At 43.5% G+C, this 24,704-nt stretch overlaps 1 protein-coding gene across 1 annotated transcript; it reads right to left on the bottom strand.

Annotated features, from left to right (window-relative positions):
* Positions 1-257: 257 nt before the first annotated feature.
* Positions 258-23,424, bottom strand: LOC147750755 (ranaspumin-like). The gene is made up of 10 exons (XM_086917975.1): positions 23,309-23,424; positions 20,953-21,002; positions 20,350-20,415; positions 19,547-19,621; positions 18,906-18,959; positions 14,845-14,910; positions 12,006-12,056; positions 7,246-7,269; positions 3,829-3,904; positions 258-449 (listed from the first exon to the last, which is right to left on the bottom strand). The coding sequence occupies exons 1-9, from the start codon at positions 23,355-23,357 to the stop codon at positions 3,830-3,832; spliced, it is 510 nt and encodes a 169-aa protein (XP_086774101.1). The 5' UTR covers positions 23,358-23,424; the 3' UTR covers positions 258-449; position 3,829.
* Positions 23,425-24,704: the final 1,280 nt, after the last annotated feature.

Genomic DNA, 24,704 nt, shown 5'->3' with positions numbered 1-24,704 from the left:
CTGACTGGAAGCAAGGGTCCCCATTTGGACAAAGGTACCTACCTCTGCCAACTACAGACCCCCATTTCTAACAATGGCCTTTACCCTGAAATTTATTAATAATAACTTTTTCGTGAGTGGATTTTGGCTTTGTGAGGTTTTTCATTTCCGCTGTTCATCCTCCCCCTCTTTTCCCCTTTGTTAAAAACATGAACATTGTATACAAGGAGAACCACACTGTACACAGTAAATCTCAATCACACAAAAAAGTATAAAGATTATGCAAGTTTTTGGTTGTTTTATTGGAATCAATCATAGAATGGAAACAAGAATATAAGAGGAGATTTGTCAAAATTCCCGGTGAGTTGACATCTTAGATGATCAATTGCATTTTAACAGATGAAAAGATTAAAAAGTTAGCATGTGTGTAGAATCATTCTGCAGGAACCTAGATCAGATCCAGTGATCCCCTAAAAGAGAGATAAAAAGCGAATAATTATAAAGACATCTCTGAGGAAAAAACCTGAACAACATGGCCTGAAGAGAACTGTTAAGCAATGATCTAGCTCCCTGTATCTTGTTATTTTGCACAAAGGTATAATATAAATTCTGATAATGTATGTCAACACTGATCATCTCAAACTGTAAAGCTCTAGCCTTCTTCAGCACCGAGCTGTGGAGGGTTGAATGGTTTGTGTATGAAGTGCATTTTTGAAGAAATTAATGTGAATGCTCTGGAAACATATACAGTGTTGATTTTGAACAAAAATCCTTTTGAGCAGCAACTTTGATTAAACCTAAAAAATATTCCAAAATTAAACACCTTTATAGAGGAGAAATAAATCTCAATGGTCTCAATTTCCTGTTGTTTACCAACATGGCGTGCGAACGAATCGTGCTAGTAAATTTAAATTGGACTCTGCAATACAGTTAATGAGCATTAGGGATAAGCTTAATTGATATTTCACAGTATGACTGAGAACATTACAAATGGAATAAAAATATGACCAAAGTGTTCATGCAAAATATATATTTTACTACAGCTACCTTCACTTTAAAAAAAAAACGTTTAGCTCTAACCTATACATTGTTTTAATATTTGTTTTGAAAAAATTGCTAAGGTAACCTCAGCAGTAGCCTCAATTTCAACCTATGTGCTTGAATCCTTATTTTCCTAGTCTTCTAATTGGCTTGTGTAGCAGCCCTCATTCTTCTATTTATTCTTGTCATTTCTTTCAGTGAGGTGCTTATTATAACCAACCCTCTTTTACATTCCTGTCCAGTGTCATATTTACTAGCTGTTACCTAGTAGCAGTCCCCCCAGCGCGTTGAGACCCTCATGGGTGAGTAGCGCACTTTACAAATGCTCTGATTAGTTGATTACCTCACCTCATACACTTTTTACAATTGTTCCATTAACAGTTATTTCAGCTTTTGAATACGTTTCACATCCAAACTCACTCATACAACCATTTACTTTCTGTGGAATTTTTGTTTTAGTTACATTTTAATTCCAAAAACCTGATAAGAGAACCTGTTGATTTAGTACTGATTTTGCCTGTTGCCATTTATTTGTGGTTAGCCTTTATTGTCTGACATAATAAATCATGTTTTGCTTGTTTGAAGAAGGTTTCATATTATTATTATAACCAGATGACATTGGCCCATGTGTTTGCACATAGATATCCACAGATTTGCACCCTCAGAGTGCCTTCTGATTTTCCTAAATCGGCCATATCAGAGACGAATGCCTGGTGATTGGTTGAATCACATATAGTATCACTTATCTATTCAGAACTTGTCTTGGAAAGTTTAAGCTAGCAAACAATTCAGAACATTCTCAGTAGTGGCCGCTTGCTTTCTAAAATGGTGGTGCAAATGTGGGGCCCACTTACAGTGCACAAACACTCAATTACTCAAACCTGTGTATTTTTCTGTTCTGGGGCCAGAGACCGTTTGCTCCCACTCCCTTCACGACCTCAGAGCGGCATTTGAGGTCATTAACAGCTGCGCCTATGGCTTGGCTAATTAGCCGCCATGACTCAAGAGGGAACGAGAACGTGTTACTAGAGGTGGAAAGGCACCAATAGTGTTGCTGCTCTCATGCTGCTGCTAATATTGCCCAGCATTAAAGAAGCACCACGATTGGCTGTAGCGCCTGACTCAAAGCTCCCTGAGGCATTAGGTGCCTGTGCCTATTCTCCAGCCAGTTGTCCAAGACACCTCAGGTTAGAGAAGTTTAAAATGCGAAGGTCAGTCTGGCTGTCACAAGACAGTCGGACAAAGTGAAGCGCATTTTAAACTGGAATAGCAACTACCACTGCTTCCTTCTGCCAATCAGCTGCAATGGCCCCGCCCAGCACTGCACCTTGACTCGGCTGAACTGAAAAATAAAAAGGTAATGAAATCTCTTCATTACCATTTTAGTTTTTATGCCTGATGCACTGTCAGTCGGGGGGGAGCACTCCTCCGCTCCAATGGAGGATCTGCTCCCGGCTATTAAATGCCTGGTTAGACAACAACTAATTACTATAAATAGCCTTGGCCCGATATAAGTAGGGCCTGATTTAGAGCTGAGTGGCAATTAAAACATCTACAGATTCTGTGAGAAGTGCTAAATCCAGAGGAGAATTAAACTATAACTTTTCCTCGACCTAGAGCTAATATTGTCACTGATGTATTATCTTCTGGATTTAGCACTTCATTGAGAATTTTTGGACTCTTCTATTACCATTCTCTGCCTTGCAGAACTAATGTATAGCAAATCTTTTGTCTTCCCACTATGGAACTCAGTTCAGTGAAGCTGCCAATCGAGGGAGTTAGAAATTGGCCACCCGGGATTCGTTCTACATTTTGTGGCTCTGTCCAAGTGGGGAGTTTGAGAGGAGGCAAGATATGTCTAGAGTACCCTCTCCCAGACCCCTGGTTGTGCAGTTCAATAATAGCCTCCCAGTGATGGACCTATGGCATCCATCCTTAGTTGAGCTGGAACTTTGAAGCAAGCAACTTGACGCTGCAACACTTGACTATGCGACCCCTCTTTGACAGGGTGATAGAACTTGAGTGCAATATGAACCATCACCAAGCCTGGTGGGTTGATTGAGTGTAACTACCCAAAGGTTGGAGTCAACAAGCACAGCATGAAAGAGCAGTGAGGCCAACTGGTACTATCTCAAGGTATGCGCAGCACTGTATTGTGCCGCAGCAGAATGTTCAAATCGCTGTGAAGCGCTGTTAAATAAGGCAGCCTCGTGTTGGTAACACCAGTGCCCACTTCTCTTTAGAAAGGGCTGCACATTAGAGGCCCAAGATATGAAGAGGGGTCTTCACTATCACCGTTCAGTTCTAGGCAATACGTTTTATAGAACAATTCTGATGCGACAAATTGGTTGCTAAATCCCCTTGGCAGCCTATTACACAAAGTCTAAGGATGCTGGTGGCATGTTATAAAGAGGTTATCTGACCCAGTTTAAGTGAAAGACTATTCACTAGTATAAAAGACGTCAATGGAGAATGATGAATTTCGCCCAGTGTCACACAGTGAAAGTAAATCCAGAGTCAGGGATTGCAATCTAAAATGGAAGGGAGGCGTCACTTTCACATACATTCACAGCAATTCCTGATATATATGCCTGCATTTAAAATTTCTAAATCCTGAAAAAAATTGCAAGATAGAACGTTTACAGTAGTAGAGTAAATGTTTAATATCCATTTGGCCTGTGAGCCAGAATCACCTCCTGCTGTGTCAATGCTGTGTTCACTATACCAGGTTTCTTTGTAGACAAAAATATATTGTTTCGAATGTATTCGTGATCTGTCGTGAAGCTTAGATATGAAATATCTATTTACCTTATTTTCCAAGTAAACCACCACCACTGCCGCCAGTAAGTCCTCCTAAAAGGCCAGGCAAGTTCTTAAGGGCACCCTGGTAAAGAAAAATAGGGAATGAATATTTCAAAGAAAAATGTGTAATTAAAACAAATTGAGATGCCAAAATGTAAGAATGCCAAACTATTATAGTCCATCATAGGCACATTGCTAACCTTGTTTAGGATTAAAAAAATAATGTCATTCATAGCTGTCCTATTTGATGTCAGTAACTCTGTAATCATTAGGACATTACATACAGTAACTGCTGAATAGGCGAAAAGGGATGCCCTCGCTGAAAAAAACTCCCCGATTTAGTATCAACCGTTATGAACATGGTTCTGTAGTTTAAAAAGGTGTAAATATAGATGTAGCTTAGTGAAGAATCCTATAAGAATGGCAGTGCGCTCACAACTGAACGATGCTGCAATGCTCTGGTCAGAAGTAGCATGGAATTCTTCCAAAGAGCTGATTTTTCCTGAGAGTTCACTCATTGAAGTACAAGAACTGTACCCTGCCTACCACAGCCTGTTCTCCAGACACCACCAGCACCTGGGACAGCTCTGTCTATCGTATGACTTTAAGTGTGTACAGCGGTACAAAAGAGGGTGGTGATGGACGGAGCATCTGAACCAATCAAACACTCACACCCAGTCAGTGGATCTGGATTTAATCCGTCACCGTTCTTTAGCCCACTCTGCCACCCCAGTTCAGACATGGCCATATGCAAATCAGTCTGACCCTGTGCCTCATGGGAACAGTCCAACCGGAACTGCCAAGCCATGCCTTCCCTGGACTGGAAAGGCACAGGGTCAGACTTATTTGCACATGGCCATGTCTGAACTGGGGCGGCAGAGTGGGCTAAACGAAGGTGATGGATTCAACCCAGATCTGTTGACTGGGTGTGAGTGTTTGATTTGTTCAGATGCTCCGTACATCACCACCCCCTTTTGTACCGCTTTGTTCATCATAAGTTGGCAGGGTATGCTTAGACGTGAGTCCCTTGCTCACTTTGCCACTGGATTCAAGCAAGCCGGGCTGAAGACGGCTGAAATGCCAGAAACCGGTCCTCGGTAGCTTGTTTCCGGTCCAGGGACAGCATGGCTCGGCAGTTCGGGCTGGACTGTTCCCATGAGGCACAGAGTCAGACTGATTTGCATATGGCCATGTCTGAACTTGGGTGGCAGAGTGGGCTAAAGAACGGTGATGGATTAAACCCAGATCTGTTGACTGGGTGTGAGTGTTTGATTGGTTCAGATGCTCCGTCCATCACCACCCCCTTTTGTACAATATAGAAGTGTGTACAGGACCGACTTCAGTGCTGGTGGCGCCTGGTGCTGCCATCTTTTTGGGCTTCCATGACCTCCTCTTCATATTCCCTCACTATCACTACCACCCAGTAAAAGTGACACTCATCACTCCATAGCCCCTCTTTCACATACATTTTATTTGTTTTAAAGCGCTGGTAAAGTCTGGCTTAACTATACCACTCCGCTACACGTAAAACACAGATCTGTTCCTGGCAGCATACATATTAACCCTCTATGCTACTGAATGATGAGTCAAAATTGCAACTTGACAAAACTCTGATCTCTCTCTCTAGTAGGAACATTAACCACAAGTTATCTTGACATTGTAATTGTTGCCTGAAAGCTGGACGCTGGAGGAATTCCTCATTCTTAATTTGAATCACAAGTTATTGATAAACACAACACCCCCCAGATGACCCTTTGCAGGTCTGCGCCTAGTGTGGGGTGATCGCCTTAAATGCCATGAATGTGTATTCATATGAACAGAAATCCCTTACAACACTGATAGTTTGGATCTGAACAGTTTTGGTATAGACAAACAGACACACTTCCATGCTATTATAACAAGTTGGAATACAAAGTCAAGAGGTTTAGGCGTATTAGGCAAAGAAGGGCTGTGATTACAAATTGAATTCACTAAAATGATGGCTCAACAGAACAAGTTCTAATAATCTTTCTTGCAAAGACTCCACTTTTCCACTATTTCACATTCTCTTTCAAATTGTTATCAGAGTGTAATACCAGTGCAATGTGTTTACAATGTAATCCTGGTAGAATATATAAAGCTGTTGACTTTCCCAGAATGGTTGGATTTTCCCAGCTACCTCTCATGCGACGGCACTGAAAATTAATCCAGGGCCATTGTATCGACTTACTTGAGCTCTGTGTATTTATAAACTAATCGGGTGACCTCGTCAAACGTTTCCCTTAAGGTTCCCTCTGCCAGTGCAGTGAGGCAAGTGTCAGGGACAAGGGTGGGGCATACAGCACAGTCCCAGGCTGATAAACAACTTTGACATTTCCTGGCACGGTCTTTAACCTCTTCCTGTCGCGTGCTCATCCTTCCCTAAAACGGACCTTGTCTCCGCTGTTCTCTTACACTGATGTAGAGCAGAGATGCAGTGTTGGCATCTAATGACAGTTTGAATCTATGAACCACTGGAAGGCACTGTCATTTTTTCAATTAACCAACCTCTCCCATGACGTTCCTTGTGGCACAGACCTTTTCCCAAAGGCATGAGTCACTGGCCACCTTTGCCAATTACAGACCTGGCATATGACATAATTACCCACCATATGTCCACTAGCTAAAGGCACCACAAACATGGTATGGCAGGGTCAATGTTGCAAAGTCTGTGCCCCGTGTGTATAAGGCCCGTCGCGCTTTTTTTCATTTGGGGGCATGCCTCTCACACAAGGATTCACAAAACCCCATTATTTCACAGAATAAGGGTCAGCTGAGATGATAGACAGACAGTGTGCTCTCAACGCTCAACTTTGAACTGCATGCGCATGACATGTGTGCATGTTCAAGAGAACATGCTAGAATTATTGCAAAGCCAAGCATGACTTGGGTAGGCTGCAAAACATTGCCACCCACATATGCATTTCCATATACCATGTAGTTTCATATGGCTCCTTCTCACGGCATCACCTGCCCTCAAGGGCAGAGAAAGGTGACGAGGACAGAAACAGCATCGATCATTTTACTAAAGGTAGTAATGATAAAGTCTTACTTCACCGGTGTCATAGCATAGTGGTGAGGGCACGTGAAGACCGTGGCGCTCTCAAAAACCCATTGTTAAAGACACAAATCCGACCCCAGAAGCAACCATAAGACTGACCGTGGGAAGTGTGGCAGTTACACTGAACTCAACACTAAAATGGTGAATGTTTTTCAAACTACGATGAAACTCTGCGAGACAGGACGACATCCCTCTGCTTTGCATAACACACCTAATAATGGTCTAAGAGCGAAAGGTAATTCGCTCTGCTCACTTCCGAAATAAAAAAATGACACTATTAAAGAGCTGTGTTTGGTCTCTGACCTTACATTGGGTGATACCGACAAAAGTTGGTTTGAACTTACCGCTACTTGCACCAGAGCATCACCCTAGGGGAAGAAAACAAAGATGTGACTTTAGTGTAAATCTTTTACAAACAGAAAAAAGAGCAAAATCAACAATACCAAAACAAATATTGAAGACATTTATTCATACGTAAATTTGGATGTGAATGTAAATTTAAAAAAATATATATATATCTGTACTCGTAATTCCTACTCAATGGAAGGGAAAAGGGCATTACAATGCGTTTTTTGACTTGGAAGTCCGACAAATTTCCATCACTTAAATGGTCAGAGATTTACTTCATCACAGGGCTGGCATAGCCCCACTTCTCGTATTAGAAGCGGAACAGGTCAACACTACATTTGGCGTGGGTATTGGGGAAGTGCTTCTCCTTATGGAAATATGTTTTCCCCATCGAGAAAGCCAGGGAGCATATTTCCAAAGAAGTAGAGCAATGCAGCAGGCAAATTTGGTGTGCTGCATTGCGTTACCTGTAGAGAGCAGTACTTTGCCAAATCTTCAAAGAAATTGTGCACTTCTGCTCTCCCCACGTGCTGAGGCACTTTATGCTGCATACGGACAATTCAGGCACCAATGCGCCATAGTGCAAGTGTAACTGCTTTGTGGTCCAGTAGTATTTGTACTTGTTACTTCCTACACAAAAGAACTATTCTTTGAGGCTATTTTCCTTTGCTCTCCCAATGTGATCCCTCCCATCCTCACGATTTGTATTCCTCCCCCTCAAGCCTGTGAAGCGCTCTGATACCCTCACGGGTCTATTTTGCGCTCTATAAAACTATAAAATAAATAAATTAATATTTTTCACTTCGTATGTGTCCTGCAGAATGGGGTACACAGGTTAAGGACAAATAACATAGAGAAATAAAGATATTTCTGCTTGTAAAGCCAGCATCAGGTATAAGCACCATTTTGACGCCAGCTCATGTCTACATCTCTTTGTGAATATGAGTTTGTGGCAAAATCCAAAGGTGGATACACTGGAATGCCTATAGAATACCTCCCTGACACAAAGTAACACAAGGTAGTGAAATGTGTTGCATTAATTCTTCATAAAAAGATCATGCAAATCATCACTAGTGTGGATTTGTAAATACCAAAAAGACTTTGGCGTCAGGGTTGCGTCAATTTTAGGAAACTCGCATCAAAGTGTGCATTAGCACAGAAGACCATATTAAACCATTGCAGACGTCTCCATTATGGAGACCTCTACAAAGAGGGAACAGGAGTCTTTTAAAAAAGTTACATTGCATTCTCTGAAGTGCACCTGAAAACCTGTGCTTGGTGTATTTCTTGGAATGTTTGTGAATCAGGGAAAAAAGTGGAAAAGTGCATTCAGGTGAAGGAGTAAATCTCCAGACCTGTTTTTCCATTTTTCCCTCAATAGGATGTGTAGCACCGGTAATGCTATTCCAAACTGTCAGAAAATGCTTTTTCATGCATGAGGAGCAATAAAGAAAAGGAACAACTCACTACTGTACTACTTCTCAGTGTACCACTGTAATAACAAGCAAACAAGGAGTGACCACAACTACAGTTCATAAGAATAAGTAGTTTGGTGCTAATGTCCACCCTAAGGAAGTAAATCACATCATAAAGCTCTAGAAACAAATGTGTTGTTGTTGGTCATTATTACAGGACTGTACTGTAGCAGAAAGTGGCATGGCTGCTTCCATAAATTGTCAAAATGGCAATTTCCCTTTTTAGAAAACCTTCATACATCTCTAAGAGAGGTCAACACTAAACAACGGTCTCTAAATGGTCAGAGAACAACAACCAGGAGGCTTTTTAAATTCATTCTTTAAAAAACACAAAGCAGAGGATTGTCAGTGATACTGAGACAATGTAAGTAAGTAATTATCTTTATTGCATGATTCATAAAAATCTTTGCAAAAAACGACATTAAGAAAAAACTTGTACAATAAAAAATTCACAAATATTTTGCTATTCCTTAGCATTCCTTAATTGCAATTAGCAAATTGTGAATCACATTTAAGGAATACCTTCCCATTCATTCCTATGGGCTGGGAGACCCGTACGAATGAATGGGAAGACATTCTCAATTTGCGATTCGTAATTAGAGAATCGCAAATTGAGAAAGCAATTTAAAGGGTGCCAGGGTGTCAAAAGGACACCCTGTTGCACCCCTGAAATATGTATGTGAGCACATGTCGCGCACATACATTCCCTAAGGGCATGTATGTACGCCACATGGCACTTTGAAAAATGCACAAAAGTGCATTTTTCAAAGAAATCGCAAATGACCACCTAATTGAAGCTGGTGGTAATTTTCGATTCCTTAGGGCCCAATCTCAATTTTTCTGTACTTCCTGCATTGCATTTAAGGAATCGCAATTTGCAATTCCTTAAACACAATCGCAAAATAGAGAATCGCAAATTTTGTGATTTCCTTTTCGGATGATACATCTCAAAAGTCCTTTTCCCGTTCGCAAACGGGCCAATTCTGAGAATCGTCCCGTTTGTGAACGGGAAAACGGCTTGATACGTATGCCCCTAAAGCCCTTATTTTTAAACACCTACAGCCTACACGTAGAATGGTAGCAGTGAGCTTGATAACAAGTTATGACTACTACAGTATCATCTACATTCTAATGCATCTGCTCAAAGTTATTGCTACACACACTCACTACTACATCCCAGAGATGGCAGACACTAATTATTGTGATCAGTAGAGTGACCAGGGTTAATTCAAATGCTACTTTGCTGCAGATGAGTGTGACCCACACAAAGTCAATTCAATGAAGCAGTGGTGCAGCAACGAAATGAGCCATTAGAGATTGAAGAGAGGGTGCTCGTTCCCCTCCCATGCAAATCCCATTTTGGATACAACTCCCATTCATGCCCTAATCAGGATAATAACATCACTCTAATGGTCAACGCTATTAGAAATTGGTTTTCTGTTTGGCATGGTATGCACCCTGTCCAAGCTGTAACCACAATCTTAGTCAGGGTAAGTCACAAGCACACCCTAAATAATCCTATGATCAACCTCTGGTAGCTTAGGAGACAATGTGTACAGTATTTGTGCAACATTTAAAACAGTAATGCAGTGTCTTTAAAGTGGGGGAGACTTCAAAGACATCGTTTTGAAGTTCACAGAGGTCCTCCCATCCTACCCTTGCTCCAGATTCACTACGGGGGATTGAGCAGTCCTTTATGTGGGGACAGGACACAGCCTATTCAGGTGTAAGTGTGAGGCTGTGCCCAGCTCCTCCCTCCAATCCAGCCCAGGATGGCCCATCAGAATGTGATGGCCTATCAAGTCACACCTAGGCTCCCTTTATATGTGGCTGTGTAGAGGGAATGCACAAAGCCCAGCTGTCACCCACCCTAAACATGGATTCAGAGAAAGGGGCAGGAGGCACAGAATGGCTCAAGTGAGAAAATTCCAACTTTCTAAAAGTGGTATTTTCAGACTTGCAATTTCAAATCTGACTTCACCAGGAATTCTGATTTTAAATTGTGACTCCAGAGACACCAAACTTGAAAAGTCTATCTATTCACAATTATTAATTACACTCAAAAAATGTAATAGGGTAAACCCAATGTTATCCTATGGGAGAGATATGGCTTGCAGTAGTGAAAAACGGATTTTGGAGTTTTACACTACCAGAGCATGTAAGACTTTGAAAGAGCATTCCCTATGCTTTAAATACATTGCACCCTGACCTCTGGATTGTCCAGGGCCTACCTTAGGGGTGACTTATATGTGTAAAAAGGGAAGGTTTAGGCCTGGCAAGAGTTTATCTTGCCAGATCACAATGGCAGTGTAAACTGCACAGACAGGCTCTGCAATGGCAGGCCTGAGCAATTGTTAGAGGGGTATTTAAGTGGGCGTCACAAGGAGTGCTGCAAGCCCACTAGTACCCTTTTAATTTAGAGGTCATGGGCACATGTAGTGCACTTTACTAGGGACTCATAAGTCAATGAAATATGTCTATTGGGGTAAGCACATAATGCCATGTTTAGGGGAGAGAGCACAAGCACATTAGCACAGGTGAGCAGAGGTAAAGTGCATTTAGTCCTAAAGCCAGCAAAAACGAAATCAGAAAAATGGAGGAGGTAGGCAAACAGTTTGGGGAAGACCACTCTAAGGCTGTCAGGTCTAACACATACTGTTAGTGTTTGCCAGCACAATGAGTGGCAGGTAAAATCTGGCATGAATTGCATGCAGAACACTCCACCATGTTAGTTTGGACATCATCAAGGGAAAAACATGATATCAGAGCACTATACATTATTCTGAGGTCTGGAATGTACAATTTGCACACAGTGCACATGTAACTATCTATTGTGGAGCAAAACTGTGCATGTGGCCTACATGTGCTAAAACTATTTTGCGTTTGGTTCATCATGCACAGTTTCCACAGGAATTTGTGCACTGCTGCTTTGCTATTTTAGATTTATTGGCAAGCAATGAACATAATTTAAGATTCAAAATGTAGTTTAAGTGCAAGCTGTTGTGTTACAGGCTACTGGAACACAACTCTGAAGCCACATGCTCAAAGGAGAGAAATAGTGGGACTCATCTCTTGGAAAGAGGTTGAACAAGCCAGAACAGCACCAGTGCCAGGACACTGCCCGCACAGGGACAGCGCCATTGTCAAGACAGCGCCAGGACAGCACAAGGACACGTTTGGGTAATCGTGCGCTATTTAAATCTGAATAACATAACACACCATACAAAAGGCTCTGAAATACCAGGAAGCATGCTTGTGCTACATAAAAACGAATCCCTTACCAGAAGACCGCACACTAATTTAAACGCCGGCTCTTCAAGACCAAGCTTCATCTAAAAGACAATTGAGAAATTAGTGAATGATACTTTTATAATAAACTGCAAGGATAAAAGTAACAAGCAGCGGACAAATGTCACACGCGATTAGAATTTACAATATATAATTTCAGCATATGTGACTTTTTGTAATAGAAGAAGATTACCAAACTAAAATGAAAAACAAGTGTACTTTATCTTTGCCATTTTAGCTTGGTAAGAAATATTACTGGCTCACAGATAAAATACATTTTAATGCAGCTTTCATTTCAAAGCCTTTAACAAGAATGTTATAAATATAATCCTCATTTTCTTTCTTGCTATTGCTTTTGCAACTGACTATTTGTGAATTTCCAATACGCATCTAGAGCACATGTGCAGAAAGGTAAGTGCCACTATACCTCCCAGGAGTGTGAACATATCCAAGACTCACACAGAGGCAGGACCCACTCCTGAGCCTGACAGCAGCAGACATAGGGAAGGGCCTAAGGCAGATCTGGCTCACACATGATTCCTTGAAGGGCCTAAGGCAGACCTTTGTGATGCATGATTCCTTGAAAAGCCTAAGACAGACCTGTGTCTCGCATGAATCCTTGAAGGGCCTAAGCAGACCTGTGTCACACATGATTCCTTGAAGGGCCTAAGGCAGACCTGTGTCACGCATGATTTCTTGAAGGGCCTAAGGCAGATCTGGCTCACGCATGATTCCTTGAAGGGCCTAGGGCAGACCTGTGTCACGCATGATTCCTTGAAGAGCCTAAGGCAGATCTGACTCACGCATGATTCCTTGAAGGGCCTAAGGCAGACCTGTGTCACGCATGATTCCTTGAAGGGCCTAAGGCAGATCTGGCTCACGCATGATTCCTTGAAGAGCCTAAGGCAGACCTGTGTCACGCATGATTCCTTGAAGAGCCTAAGGCAGACCTGTGTCACGCATGATTCCTTGAAGAGCCTACAGCAGGCCTGTGTCACGCATGATTCCTTGAAGAGCCTAAGGCAGATCTGAATCACGCATGATTCCTTGAAGAGCCTAAGGCAGACCTGTGTCACGAATGAATCCTTGAAGGGCCAAAGGCAGATCTGACTCACGCATGAATCCTTCCTACCTTGATACTGCCATGCCCAGTAATAATACACTTGCATTGCGTTAGTGTTGGAGTAACCTATGATAAACCAAACCGTTTGGTAAAGAAATAAACGCTACATTTTAGATAGACTAATACAGGTAAACACCGTCTTCTCCCAAGAACGTCCAGCAGCAGGGGCACGTTTGAGACTTACTTATGCAGGAAGTGCTATGCAGCCCTTGTGCTGCCCACTCTGCCGTCCTGCAACACTTGTCATTGTGGAACGTGCGTCTTCTGCAGTCCAGAGGAATATTTGTGCTGCACAATGTGTGCATTACAGATGTGCACTCAGCCGAATATTCTAGGGATCATTATGTATAAGTTCTTATTACTGCTTCATTACTGTCTCAGAAGAGTTCATTATCTGGAAAGAGTTCTTGCGTTTGAACCTGGGACTCTAGAAGCCAAACGAGGCCTATACCAGGGTGTTCTCCCTCTTGAAACTTTAGAAGAGATTGCTGTCTGCTTCAGTTCACGTCCCCTTCATTTGTTGCCAGAGCACGTACAGAGGCCTGACTTCCCAAACCGTGTTTATCTGTGTGTTACTGCTGGAAATGAAAGTGTGTGCCACACCGAAGCCTGGAATAAAACACTTCTACTCACAGGAAAAGCTCTGTGCAAGGACATGTGTTGGTTGTACTACGCTTTAAACTATCATTTGATCTTTTAAATCACTGTAATATTAGGCACTTGACATAAGAATTTTACTGAGATGAGCTATAAGTGTGCCACAAACATATGGTTTGTGCTATATAAATACAACACACATACATATATTTATACATAATATTCACAGCAGATACTGTAAAATACTAATGTGCAGATGTTTTTTTTAAACCTCGGCTGAAGATTCTTCAAGAATCTACATTGTGCCTGAAAGAATTCACCTTTTGAACCTAAAGTGTTTTCTTCTTGTGAAGCAGGGGCACTGGGTGACTTAATTTCCGTGCAGGCTCCCTGGCTGCCACCACTAGCCTGACAGGCACTGCTGTCCTCCTGTAGCAGATGCTGGCTGGCGCTGGTGGGGCTGGGTCCCTGACAGCACTCTAGCACAGAGATCATAATGCTCTGTAGGAAGCACTTTGGTTTTACACTCACAAAACTGCAGTATGTCACTTTTTTAATATCGATGCTGATTATGTGACGCGGGGAGGGGGCACTGATAACGATCCAATCAAAAGAATGCTACAGGGGCGGCCTTAGGCATGTGCAAGCTGTGCACCTGCACAGGGCCACCAAACCCCAGGGGCCACCACGCCAATATATATCCTTAATATAATAATCCTCAAAGGATGGATAAATATTTGCGTGGCGGCCCCTGGCAGGGATTTGGCGGCCTCCGGCTCTGTTCCACTTCCAAACACCCTGACCCCCCCCCCCTCTTCACTGGCCTCCGTGCTCCGCCCGGACCCTCTCTTCCGGGGCCCCCTACCTACGCTCCCTGCACAGGGCCGCCATGAGCCTAGAGCCGCCCCTGAATGCTATTAAGTCATTATAGGTTGCTCCCACTTCATGGAGAATCTCAGTTGAGCCGCATAAAAGTCTCCCGGGTTCCAAACTTACTCGTGGTACTGTCCTTGTCTTACTGGTTGACAATAAGATGCAGTATATAGTCTTAGGTATTGATAAGGAGAAAATACATTCCAACGCAGTCATTAATTGTAAACAGCTGATCTTACCAGGAGGTCTCTGACAGGTCCCTGCAGTTGTTTAACCAGTTCTCCAACTTGTGCAGTTATTTCTTCCTGGAAGGTAATTTATAATATATTAGAAAAAGAGAGCTTTTACATAACAAGTACCTACACAAAACCACATGGAAATATTAACTAATACTTTACTTGCACCTATAGCTGCTGCTTAGTTGAGGATATACGATCCCATATGATGTGCAGTTCTCATCCATTATTATAAAAAAAAATCATGTTCATTCATCTGTTCTGTGTTGCAAAGCGAAAACCATAGTATTAAAGTGTTTATGTTTCTCTTGCACATGGCATTGGTAAAACATCTTACAGAAATGTTTGCCGACTCACCACTTAGAACAATTGACGTATCTAACCTGGGGCCTGTTGGACACAGGGCCGTGGCTCATGCAGAGGCAATTTATGACTCTGCTTCCCTGCTGCACACTGTGGGATGTCAAGGTATGAGGCTAGCATAACACAATATGAGGTGTGACGCCATGGCATAAAGTTGATGCATACACTGTAACGGTCACCTGCACTGGCTCCCTGTCAAGAAGAGATGCCACGTCAAGCTGCTCACACACACCTACATGCCCTCCGCAATACAAGCCCGGAATTCCTGAACAACCACCTGACCTTCCACCAGCCCACCAGACACCTGCGGTCTGCCACCCTGGCCCTCTCCACGGTCCCCCACACCCATTATACCCGAGCAAGTCACAGTGCGATATTAAATCAAACTGAAAGTCAATGGCTGCACTCATAGTGTGTGCTTCAGCCAAAATCGAATGTCACAGATGCACTCAATGTAGGAAGTCCCTAATACCAAGGCTTCTTAACTGGAGACCTTGTCATAAACATCTTAGGGGGATATTCTCAAGGAAGTGGAGGGGAGAGGCGTTAGCCTTCTTGGCTCAACGCCTCTCACCGCTAATTCTAAAACACGAGGCTGCACCCTATTCTCAAGAATGTAGTGCAGTATGGCGTTTCCCCCTGCGATGGCGCTAAGTTTCACGACATAGCGCCAACGCAGATATCCTTGCACCAGCGTGCAAGGGTGTCTGTGTGCAGGTGAGGGTTGTGTATGTCAAGGAAGATACACCTTCCTGCACATAAACAATCCTAAAATACAATTTTGTAACTTTCATGTGCGCTGCTTTGAAAAGGTTTGTTCATGTACAGGAAGGGACACCATCCTGTACATGAACAAAAAGCATGACATTTTGCTATTTCCATGTGTGCTGCACTAGGCAGAACACATGGAAAAAGCAAAGACGAGAAGAAAAGCATTTCTCCTCGATTCACCAACTTAAGACCAGGATTCTTCTGGTCTTAAGTTCGTTGCTGCCACCTATTATCGCCAACCTTCATAATAGGTGGTACAAAAGGGGGTGGTGATGGACGGAGCATCTGAACCAATCAAACACTCACACCCAGTCAACAGATCTGGGTTTAATCCATCACTGTTCTTTAGCCCACTCTGCCACCCCTGTTCAGACATGGCCATATGCAATTCAGTCTGACCCTGTTCCTCATGGGAACAGTCCAGCCCAAACTGTCAAGCCATACCTTCCCTGGACCGGAAACAAGCTTCCTTGGACCGGTTTCTGGCATTACAGCCGTCTTCAGCCAGGCTTGCTTGAATCCAGTGGCAAAGTGAGCAAGGAACTCATGTCTGAGCATACCCTGCCAACTTATGGCAAAAAAAGCGATACAAAAGGGGGTGGTGATGGACGGATCATCTGAACCAATCAAACACTCACACCCAGTAAACAGATCTGGGTTTAGTCCATCACCGTTCTTTAGCCCACACTGCCACCCCAGTTCAGTCATGGCCATATGCAAATCAGTCTGACCCTGTGCCTCATGGGAACAGTCCAGCCCGAACTGCCGAGCCATGCCTTCCCTGGACCAGAAACAAGCTTCCTAGGACCGGTTTCTGTCATTACAGCGGTCTTCAGCCAGGCTTGCTTGAATCAAGTGGCAAAGTGAGCAAGGGACTCACGTCTGAGCATACCCTGCCAATTTATGGCGAACAAAGCGGTACACAAGGGGGTGGTGATGGACGGAGCATCTGAACCAATCAAACACTCACACCCAATCAACAGATCTGGGTTTAATCCATCACCAGTCTGTAGCCCACTCTGCCACCCTAGTTTCATGTGCGCTGCTTTGAAAAGGTTTGTTCATGTACCGAAAGGGACACCTTCCTGTACATGAACAAAAAGCATGGCATTTTGCTTTTTCCATATGTGCTGCACTAGGCAGCACACATGGAAAAAGCAAAAACGAGGAGAAGTAAAGCATTTCTCCTTGTTTCACCAACTTAAGAACAGGATTCTTCTGGTCTTAAGTTTGTTGCTGCCACCTATTATCGCCACCCTTGATAATGGGTGGCAGCATCGATCACAATGGATGTTGCAGTGGAACACCCACCGCAACAACCACAGCACGCCCCATTCACGCTAAATTTAGTGTGAAAGGGGCCTTATTCTCAAGACTGTGTTAAGCCACTTAACATGGCGCAAAGCCACCTTAAGTGGGTTAACGCTGCCTTGAGAAAAAGGTGCAGACCCTATCGCCACGGGAACGTCAGAAAAAGTGACGTTCCTGTGCCGATAGGCGCTTGAGAATATGCCTCTAAATATTTTATTTTAAGTTGCACTAGCAAATGTGAGCGCTCATACTAAGACTGATAAGAGCAGACATAGAAGTGGACAGTGGGTACTCAAGACAGTGAAAGGCATTGCTGAAAAATACAACTGAGGGCCTGATCAGTTGAGAGTTCACTTTTGTTCCATCAAATTCTGACACTGGATATCCATCTCAAAATGGTGGAACTCGCGTCCTCTGCTGTACATCTGCCCTTCTCCTTAAGTGGAACCAAACCTATGGATTATTTAGTAAGTCGCCCTTGGTAATGTTAGCATGTGGTGGAATGAGGAGGAGCTGGTATAACAGCTCTGGCCTCTGGACTCTGCTCACTGAAACAGAAAAGGTAGAGTGAGGCAAAACTGGACCAGCTGGCTTGTAGATGCCGCATAGCAGCGACGGAGCTTCCTACCGCCCTTATACACATGTATTTGTCAATGACTTAGTCATATTGAAAAATAAATTAAGCTATTTCGAATTAATATTTCCTCGTTTGAATTTAAAAAACAAGAAACACAAGAACATTATCACCATTTGCACATAAACAGAACAATAAGATTAAACTTAAATAATGACAATAACCTAAAAAAGAGTATGGCTACTTCAATATTGTGAATAATGATACAGCGTTTAATAAGCAGGAAAATAATAAGAATTAGATTAGAAATAATGCTAAAACCAAGACAGCAGTTTTGTTACTAAAGTTAAGATTAATATTTATTTTAAGTTCACTCGGCAATGTAGTGAATGAACTTAAGATGAAGGGAACGAGGAAGATTATAAAAGCATTAAAACAAATCGAGACACTTTACTTGGTGATGTACAAAGGATAAATATTTTCTGAAACCCAATTTACACACATTATGATTTGCACACTGTATTGTTTTATCAGTGAAACTGCAAATCCGTGAAGGTTTAGAGGCCATTTTCTTTGAAAATGTGCTGTTGGTAACTGACAGTGCGCTCCAACACCATGGTTTAGTACAAGCTGTGTACCACACCCTTCCCACTCTCCTACTGAATGGGCGTGGCCTCATATACTACACTTGTTCTTTGGTAGACGCTTGGGGCAGATTTACAAGGCCCTTGTGCCACTTTTGCGTCATTTTTAACAAGGGTAAAGTGACACAAACGTGGCGCAAGGGACTTGTAAATCTGCCCCTTAGATTTTTCACAATCCCTATGATTTCAATGCTGTAACCCTGATGACAGCACTCCCACTCTGAAAATTGTTCCAGCACCACAGCTCTGAAGAGTTTTTCCACAGTAGACACAGCTCACCATTGGACAGTCAGTCTTTCGACCCATTCCACGTCACCGCACACATTTTTGGGGACCCACACTTAAGTTTCTGCATCACACATTTACCGAGAGCAAGAGAGGGAAAAACTGCTACTGCTTACCACCGTTTTTTTTCCACCAAGCAGAATTTCATCAACTACGCAGCCAGCTCTTTCCTAAAAGGTAAAGGAAAAACTTACAATATAAGTATAGTATACACAAGACAATTTAAATAATTAGAGATGCTAAAGGCTACGAGCATTCCCTGTTAGGGCCATTTTTTTTTTACTTCATATATTACAGATCAATAAGAATGTGTCTAGTGTACAGAGCGCAGTATACACTCATAGCTGAGTGCAACTCTAGGACTCTGTCCGCCAGATTCTCCATTGAGTCTTTATTTAATCCCAGTAACAGCCGGGGGACACTCAGGCACCAGCCTCTGATAGCAGTGTGCATGGTGGTACCCCAATCTAGACCTCTGCCTCACCACAACGTGAGACAGCTTTCTACAGGCTAGTTTAGCACTAAGATTTGTTCAGAAAAACAGTTTGAAAAATTACCCACATGTTATAATCCCAATATTAACCATAAAAAGTCCAAACCTGTATTTGCAAACATTTAACAGTGTCATTGTACATCATTGTGCAAACCCACGGACATGGTAGGGGCACATTCAAGGACACCATTGAGATTTTCGGATTCTTGGACAGGGACAGGCTGAAGACAAACATAGAAGACAAGCAAGGTAGGACACACTTACCAGCACTTCTTTTGCTTTCTGTGTCAGATCTTCCCATTCCTGCAAACTGCATTCATTGTTTGTTCCCTTCTTTTCCTGAGATAAAATAAAAAAGAATCATGGTGAAAAGCTAAATGGAACTGTAGGTACAAATAAATAGGGTACAGAGAAGACAATACGTGTATAACAACAAAAAACAGTCTTTGGAAGTAAAGAATGGTATTTCTTTTTACTAAGAAGGTGTTCGCTTCAGTCATAAAGGTTTGACCTTTTGAATAATGAAATCCTTGAGGGCAGGAACTGGAGAATGTCGCAGAGGAAATGATGCTTGCATGAGGTATTACGGTAACGGCTTATGCTGAAATACTGTCAAAGCGAGCCCGGTGCTCATGCAGGAGTCTTGTATGAGACTGCACATGCCCTCAATGAGGCAGCAGAGATTCACTGCTCCAGCCCCTTGAGAGAGTCCGGTGGGTCATTGATACCTGCTGACACAGGTGTGCACAGAGACGCACAGGAAAGCGCCACCGATGGGACACTAGGAAGCCCTCATTGCACCCGGATGTGGTGTTCATGGAATGTGGTGGCCAGGGGGAGATGGACCCGGGAAATGAGAGAGAGGGGACAAACATCTCTCACAGGTTCTGAGGGACACATCCCTTACTGGATACTGAGGGAAACTCCTGGAGCGGACGGTGAAACAACTTTCACATAACTTGAGGTGAGAATTGAACAATGGTCAGAGAGATCTGACTGACAATATCACGTCATCCTAAGCTAGAGCCAACGCAATGCTCAGAGCTCGATTAATACTTTGGCAGTACCTGGCAGGTGTCATATGAGCAGACGAGAGCTTGCACGCTTTTCAGAAGTTCTCCAAGGTCTTTGTCCTGTGAGTGAAGGAAAGACAGTGAGCCATATTTGTTAATGCTGTGCTAGCAATATTGAGAACTTAAAAAGACAATACATGGTGCTCTGGTCATGAATGTTATAAAACGATAAACTTGTGCGATGTGATATTCCACTGTAGGGGCCGGACTGGAATTTTAAGGCAGAGGCCCTGGCCATGAGTGTTGGTTAAATTCCACAAATCAGAATTAGTACAGGTAATGGTATTCTAACGTATGCAATAGTTATCAGTCCCCACTGTTGATGGAATTTACCAGGTTAAAAGATCTGGTACACAGCAAAAATGCATTGCGTTTGGTGTGGTAAAAAACACAGACATTCATGTCATGTTTCATTTCTAGGGTGAAAACATGGAATAGAAGTAATTTACTGAATCTGGTGGAAATATCACACCCTAGTCCACCACCATCAGGACCGTAGAGTACTGGACATGCCTTAATAAGAATGGGTGTTTGGCCTACAGGGAAGAAAACCCTTCAATAGTTTCTGGCTTTCTCCCCCCTTAAAGATGAACTTACCAGAAGCGCATTGAGACACTTAGAAAGAGGGAGGCCAGGTGCGGGGGTAGCTGAAGAAAAATAAACATGCACACGGATTAAAGAACATAGTTTAATGTATGTGGTTACCAAACAAGCAGTGTTTCCACCAGAAAAATGTGCTACAATAAAAACATTGATCGAACAGCGCTCACCAGTACCCATGTGTGAGTTCATCCGTAGAGTGCTGTGACCCTGTTGTGTGGGCAGTTAACAGACCATGGTTTGCTTCCACAGACCACTCACCACTCATTGGATTGCCTCGTAAGGCACTTGTGATGCAAAACATTGAGTAATGTACCAGTCCACGAGTCAGCATGGGAGTGGAATCCACGCACTCTTAGAGGCATGACAGAAATGCACATTTTTAAACCGGGTAGATCTTTCTCAAGAGCCTTTCAAACTGGATGGATGTGTTGAGAGTTCTACTGAAGGCAACTCCCTCTAATAGCAGTGGGAAAGCAAAAGAGAACTTTCTGTGTTTTTCCAACATATAGATGTGGTGTGCAACTGTAAATCTAAGTGATTTTATTAACCATTTCAACTGCTAGACTGAAATGTGATGCTTGCGCTGAGCCATGTGAATGGGGTGGATGCCATTAGAACATTAACCTACAACTTTGTTGTTCTTATTCTCTGTCCGAAGAAGTCTTATCTGTGGCAGGAAGCTAACTTGACTTGCTACATCTGCAGACAGACCATGGCTTCAAAGATCATATATGTACAGGCATCCTTCAGAAAAATCCATGCATGCAATGGATATATTCATGGTTTTACTGGAGTCAAGGTGCCAAAAACTGGCAAGTGAGGTTAAATTGGGTATCCCCTATGCGAGTTACATTTCGAACCTTGTAGTGAGGTACCAGTTTTACCAGTTTATGGATTAAAAACTTTATAATCATATCTAAGGGTTGCAAACTCACTCAATGTCGCAGAATGGATAAGGCTCAGCCGTCTGGAACTGAACTCAGACAAGACGGAGGTCCTCATCCTATGACCATCCCCCTCGGCCTGGGATAACTCCTGGTGGCCACCTGCCCTGGGCACCGCCCCCAAATCCACTGGCCACGCACGCAACCTGGGCTTCATCCTGGACTCATCCCTCACGATGATCAAGCAAGTCAACGCCGTCTCATCATCCTGTTTCAACACCCTGCGCATGCTCTGAAAAATCTTCCGATGGATCCCCACCGCAACCAGGAAGACGGTCACCCAGGCCCTTGTCAACAGCCGCCTGGACTACGGAAACACCCTCTACGCCGGAACGACAGCCAAGCTCCAGAAAATACTACAGCGCATACAGAACGCCTCAGCAAGACTCATCCTGGACATCCCCCACCACAGCCACATCTCTGCCCATCTGAAGGACCTGCACTGGCTCCCCATCAGCAAGAGAATCACATTCCGACTCCTCACCAACGCACACAAGGCTGTCCACGACGCGGGCCTCATGTACCTCAACAACCGCCTCGCATTCTACACACCGACCCGCCAACTCCGCTCCGCCAGCCTCGCCCTCGCCACCGTTCCACATATTCGCAAAGCCACAGCCGGGGGAAGATCCTTCTCCTATCTGGCAGCCAAGACATGGAACTCCCTCCCCACCCACCTCCAGCTGACCCAGGGCCATCTTGCCTTCAGGAAACAACTCAAGACCTGGCTGTTCGAGCAATAGCGACCTCCCCCAGCGCCTTGAGACCCTAACGGGTGAGTAGCGCGCTCTACAAATTCCTTGATTGATTGATTGATTGAATGTCTAAAACATTCTGTTATCATATGAGACAGTCTTTGCACACAGTCCCGTGTTGCTGAGCATTTAGCAGCTCAGTCACTCACTCTTGAAGGTCATCCTCTGGCATATGCTGCCTTGGATACTTTCTTGAGAGTACCTCCCTTGGATTTGTCTCCCTACACAGTATTTCACTGCCACTAAGATGCCCGGAGATGGCCCCACACAAGAATGTGGAATGTGTATGGTTATTTGAGTAATACAGTTATGCAACAGGTACAGTAATTGGGCACAGACTAAGTATGTGCGTCAGAAAGAAGCTGAACCCCCTCTCTTCAAGCAGCACAAATCCCCCACACAATAGGATACGCCCATTACATGTCTCTGTCCATGGACTTGAATCCTACCCCTAGGCCCTCGCCCAGTGCTCCACACTCCTGTTTCCTAGCTAGGATCCTTCTATACACATGCTTACATTCAGATGTCCTGTCTTACAAAACGCGGCGAGATGTCAAAGTACATAAATATGCAGGAGCACAAAGATGTTATCAACACAATATGATACACTCTATTGCTGGAGCTCCTCAGAGACCAAGCAGGTGTACTCACCGGCAGCGACGCCGAGGGCCACCAGCAGGAACACGGCTGAGGTCTTCATGGCTGCGAGAGGCTTCTCTGTCAGACTTCAGCTGCAGGCCCCGGTCGAGTGCTGATGAAACCCTTCCTGGAGGTCACCCTCATTTATACCAGAAGAGACCTCTCGACTCCTCTGCCAGTGCCAAGCCACACCAGGAATGTCCTTCTTCACTTACTTCTTGGCACACAGATTTCGAAACGGTCCTTCAAGTGTTTTCTTTCTTCACACCTTTCCCTTTGGCATAAAGTAGTGATTGGCATCTCTTTGTTTGACATTCCCTTTGAAATAAATGTAGGCACAGGACGTGTGCATTCCAACTGGCATTGTACTACTAAAAATCATTTGAATTATCTCCCTTCTAATGTTTTAATGCTGTTCCTCAATCATGTCTTCAAAAAGATGGAGGGAACATCAGCTGATGAAAGGGCATTAATTACTCTGTAAAGAAAAATGCAGTCATTTTGTATAAACTATGTTACTGATTGAGGCACAGTGAATTATGCCTTCTGGGCTTACAGGATATTAGTAAGAGATGAGTTATACCCACATCTTCTCGGGGAAACAGATGGTTTATGTACATAGGTTCTCTGGCTGACAGGAATTATGCATAGGACCTAAATCGAAGCTCAGGAGCTGGCGCCCAATTCCCCTACTCGATACTGATGGGAAACTATTTCCCAAATCTTCTTTAACTGTTTTTGGCCAAGTGGGCCGAGGACAATAACACATTAAAATGTCATTAAACGGGCTTCAGAGGCAATTGCTCAACCTTCCACGGTATATTGGTGATATTCACTTATTCTAATAAGGCTCTAATAGTAAAAGACAGGAGGCTGTTCGTGTGTTACAAACATGGACAGTAATAAGCTATGGGTTAATTTACTGTCAGGGGGAATCGAACATGCTCTCTTCTTATCAGCAGAACTTTACACAGATGCCTGGGTTGGGGTGAAACTCTCAGACAGTAGCAAACTACCACCAAATATTCAAAAGGCAACAGTTTAGAACAGGGGTTTGACCCTGCATATCTTTTGTTTTCACTTCATATTTTGTTGGATACATCGTAATATAAGCACATCAATGCCTCCAAATTTGCAAGTACACATGCCAGTCATCTAGCATATGCTGATGACTGGGTAATTGGGGCCCATTGGCGAAAGGGGGGGGGGAAGAAAGCACCGACCCGAGACTCAATGTAAGTGTGACAAAGGCCGCTTTATTGGAAGCAGGTGCATCCTACACAATAACATCCTTGGCCTGCGCCGCACAACCTAAAACTCATACATATGTAATTTCCTGCCTCACCCCCACCCCCTCCCCTAACTGATTCCCACAATCCACCAACAGTAACAATTAGCATAACGTCAA

Source organism: Lissotriton vulgaris, chromosome 1_1 (assembly GCF_964263255.1).
Source record: "Lissotriton vulgaris chromosome 1_1, aLisVul1.2, whole genome shotgun sequence".
Taxonomy (NCBI): domain Eukaryota; kingdom Metazoa; phylum Chordata; class Amphibia; order Caudata; family Salamandridae; genus Lissotriton; species Lissotriton vulgaris.
The sequence above is the reverse complement of the archived record's forward strand: the minus strand, read 5'-3'. Positions and strand labels throughout refer to the sequence as shown.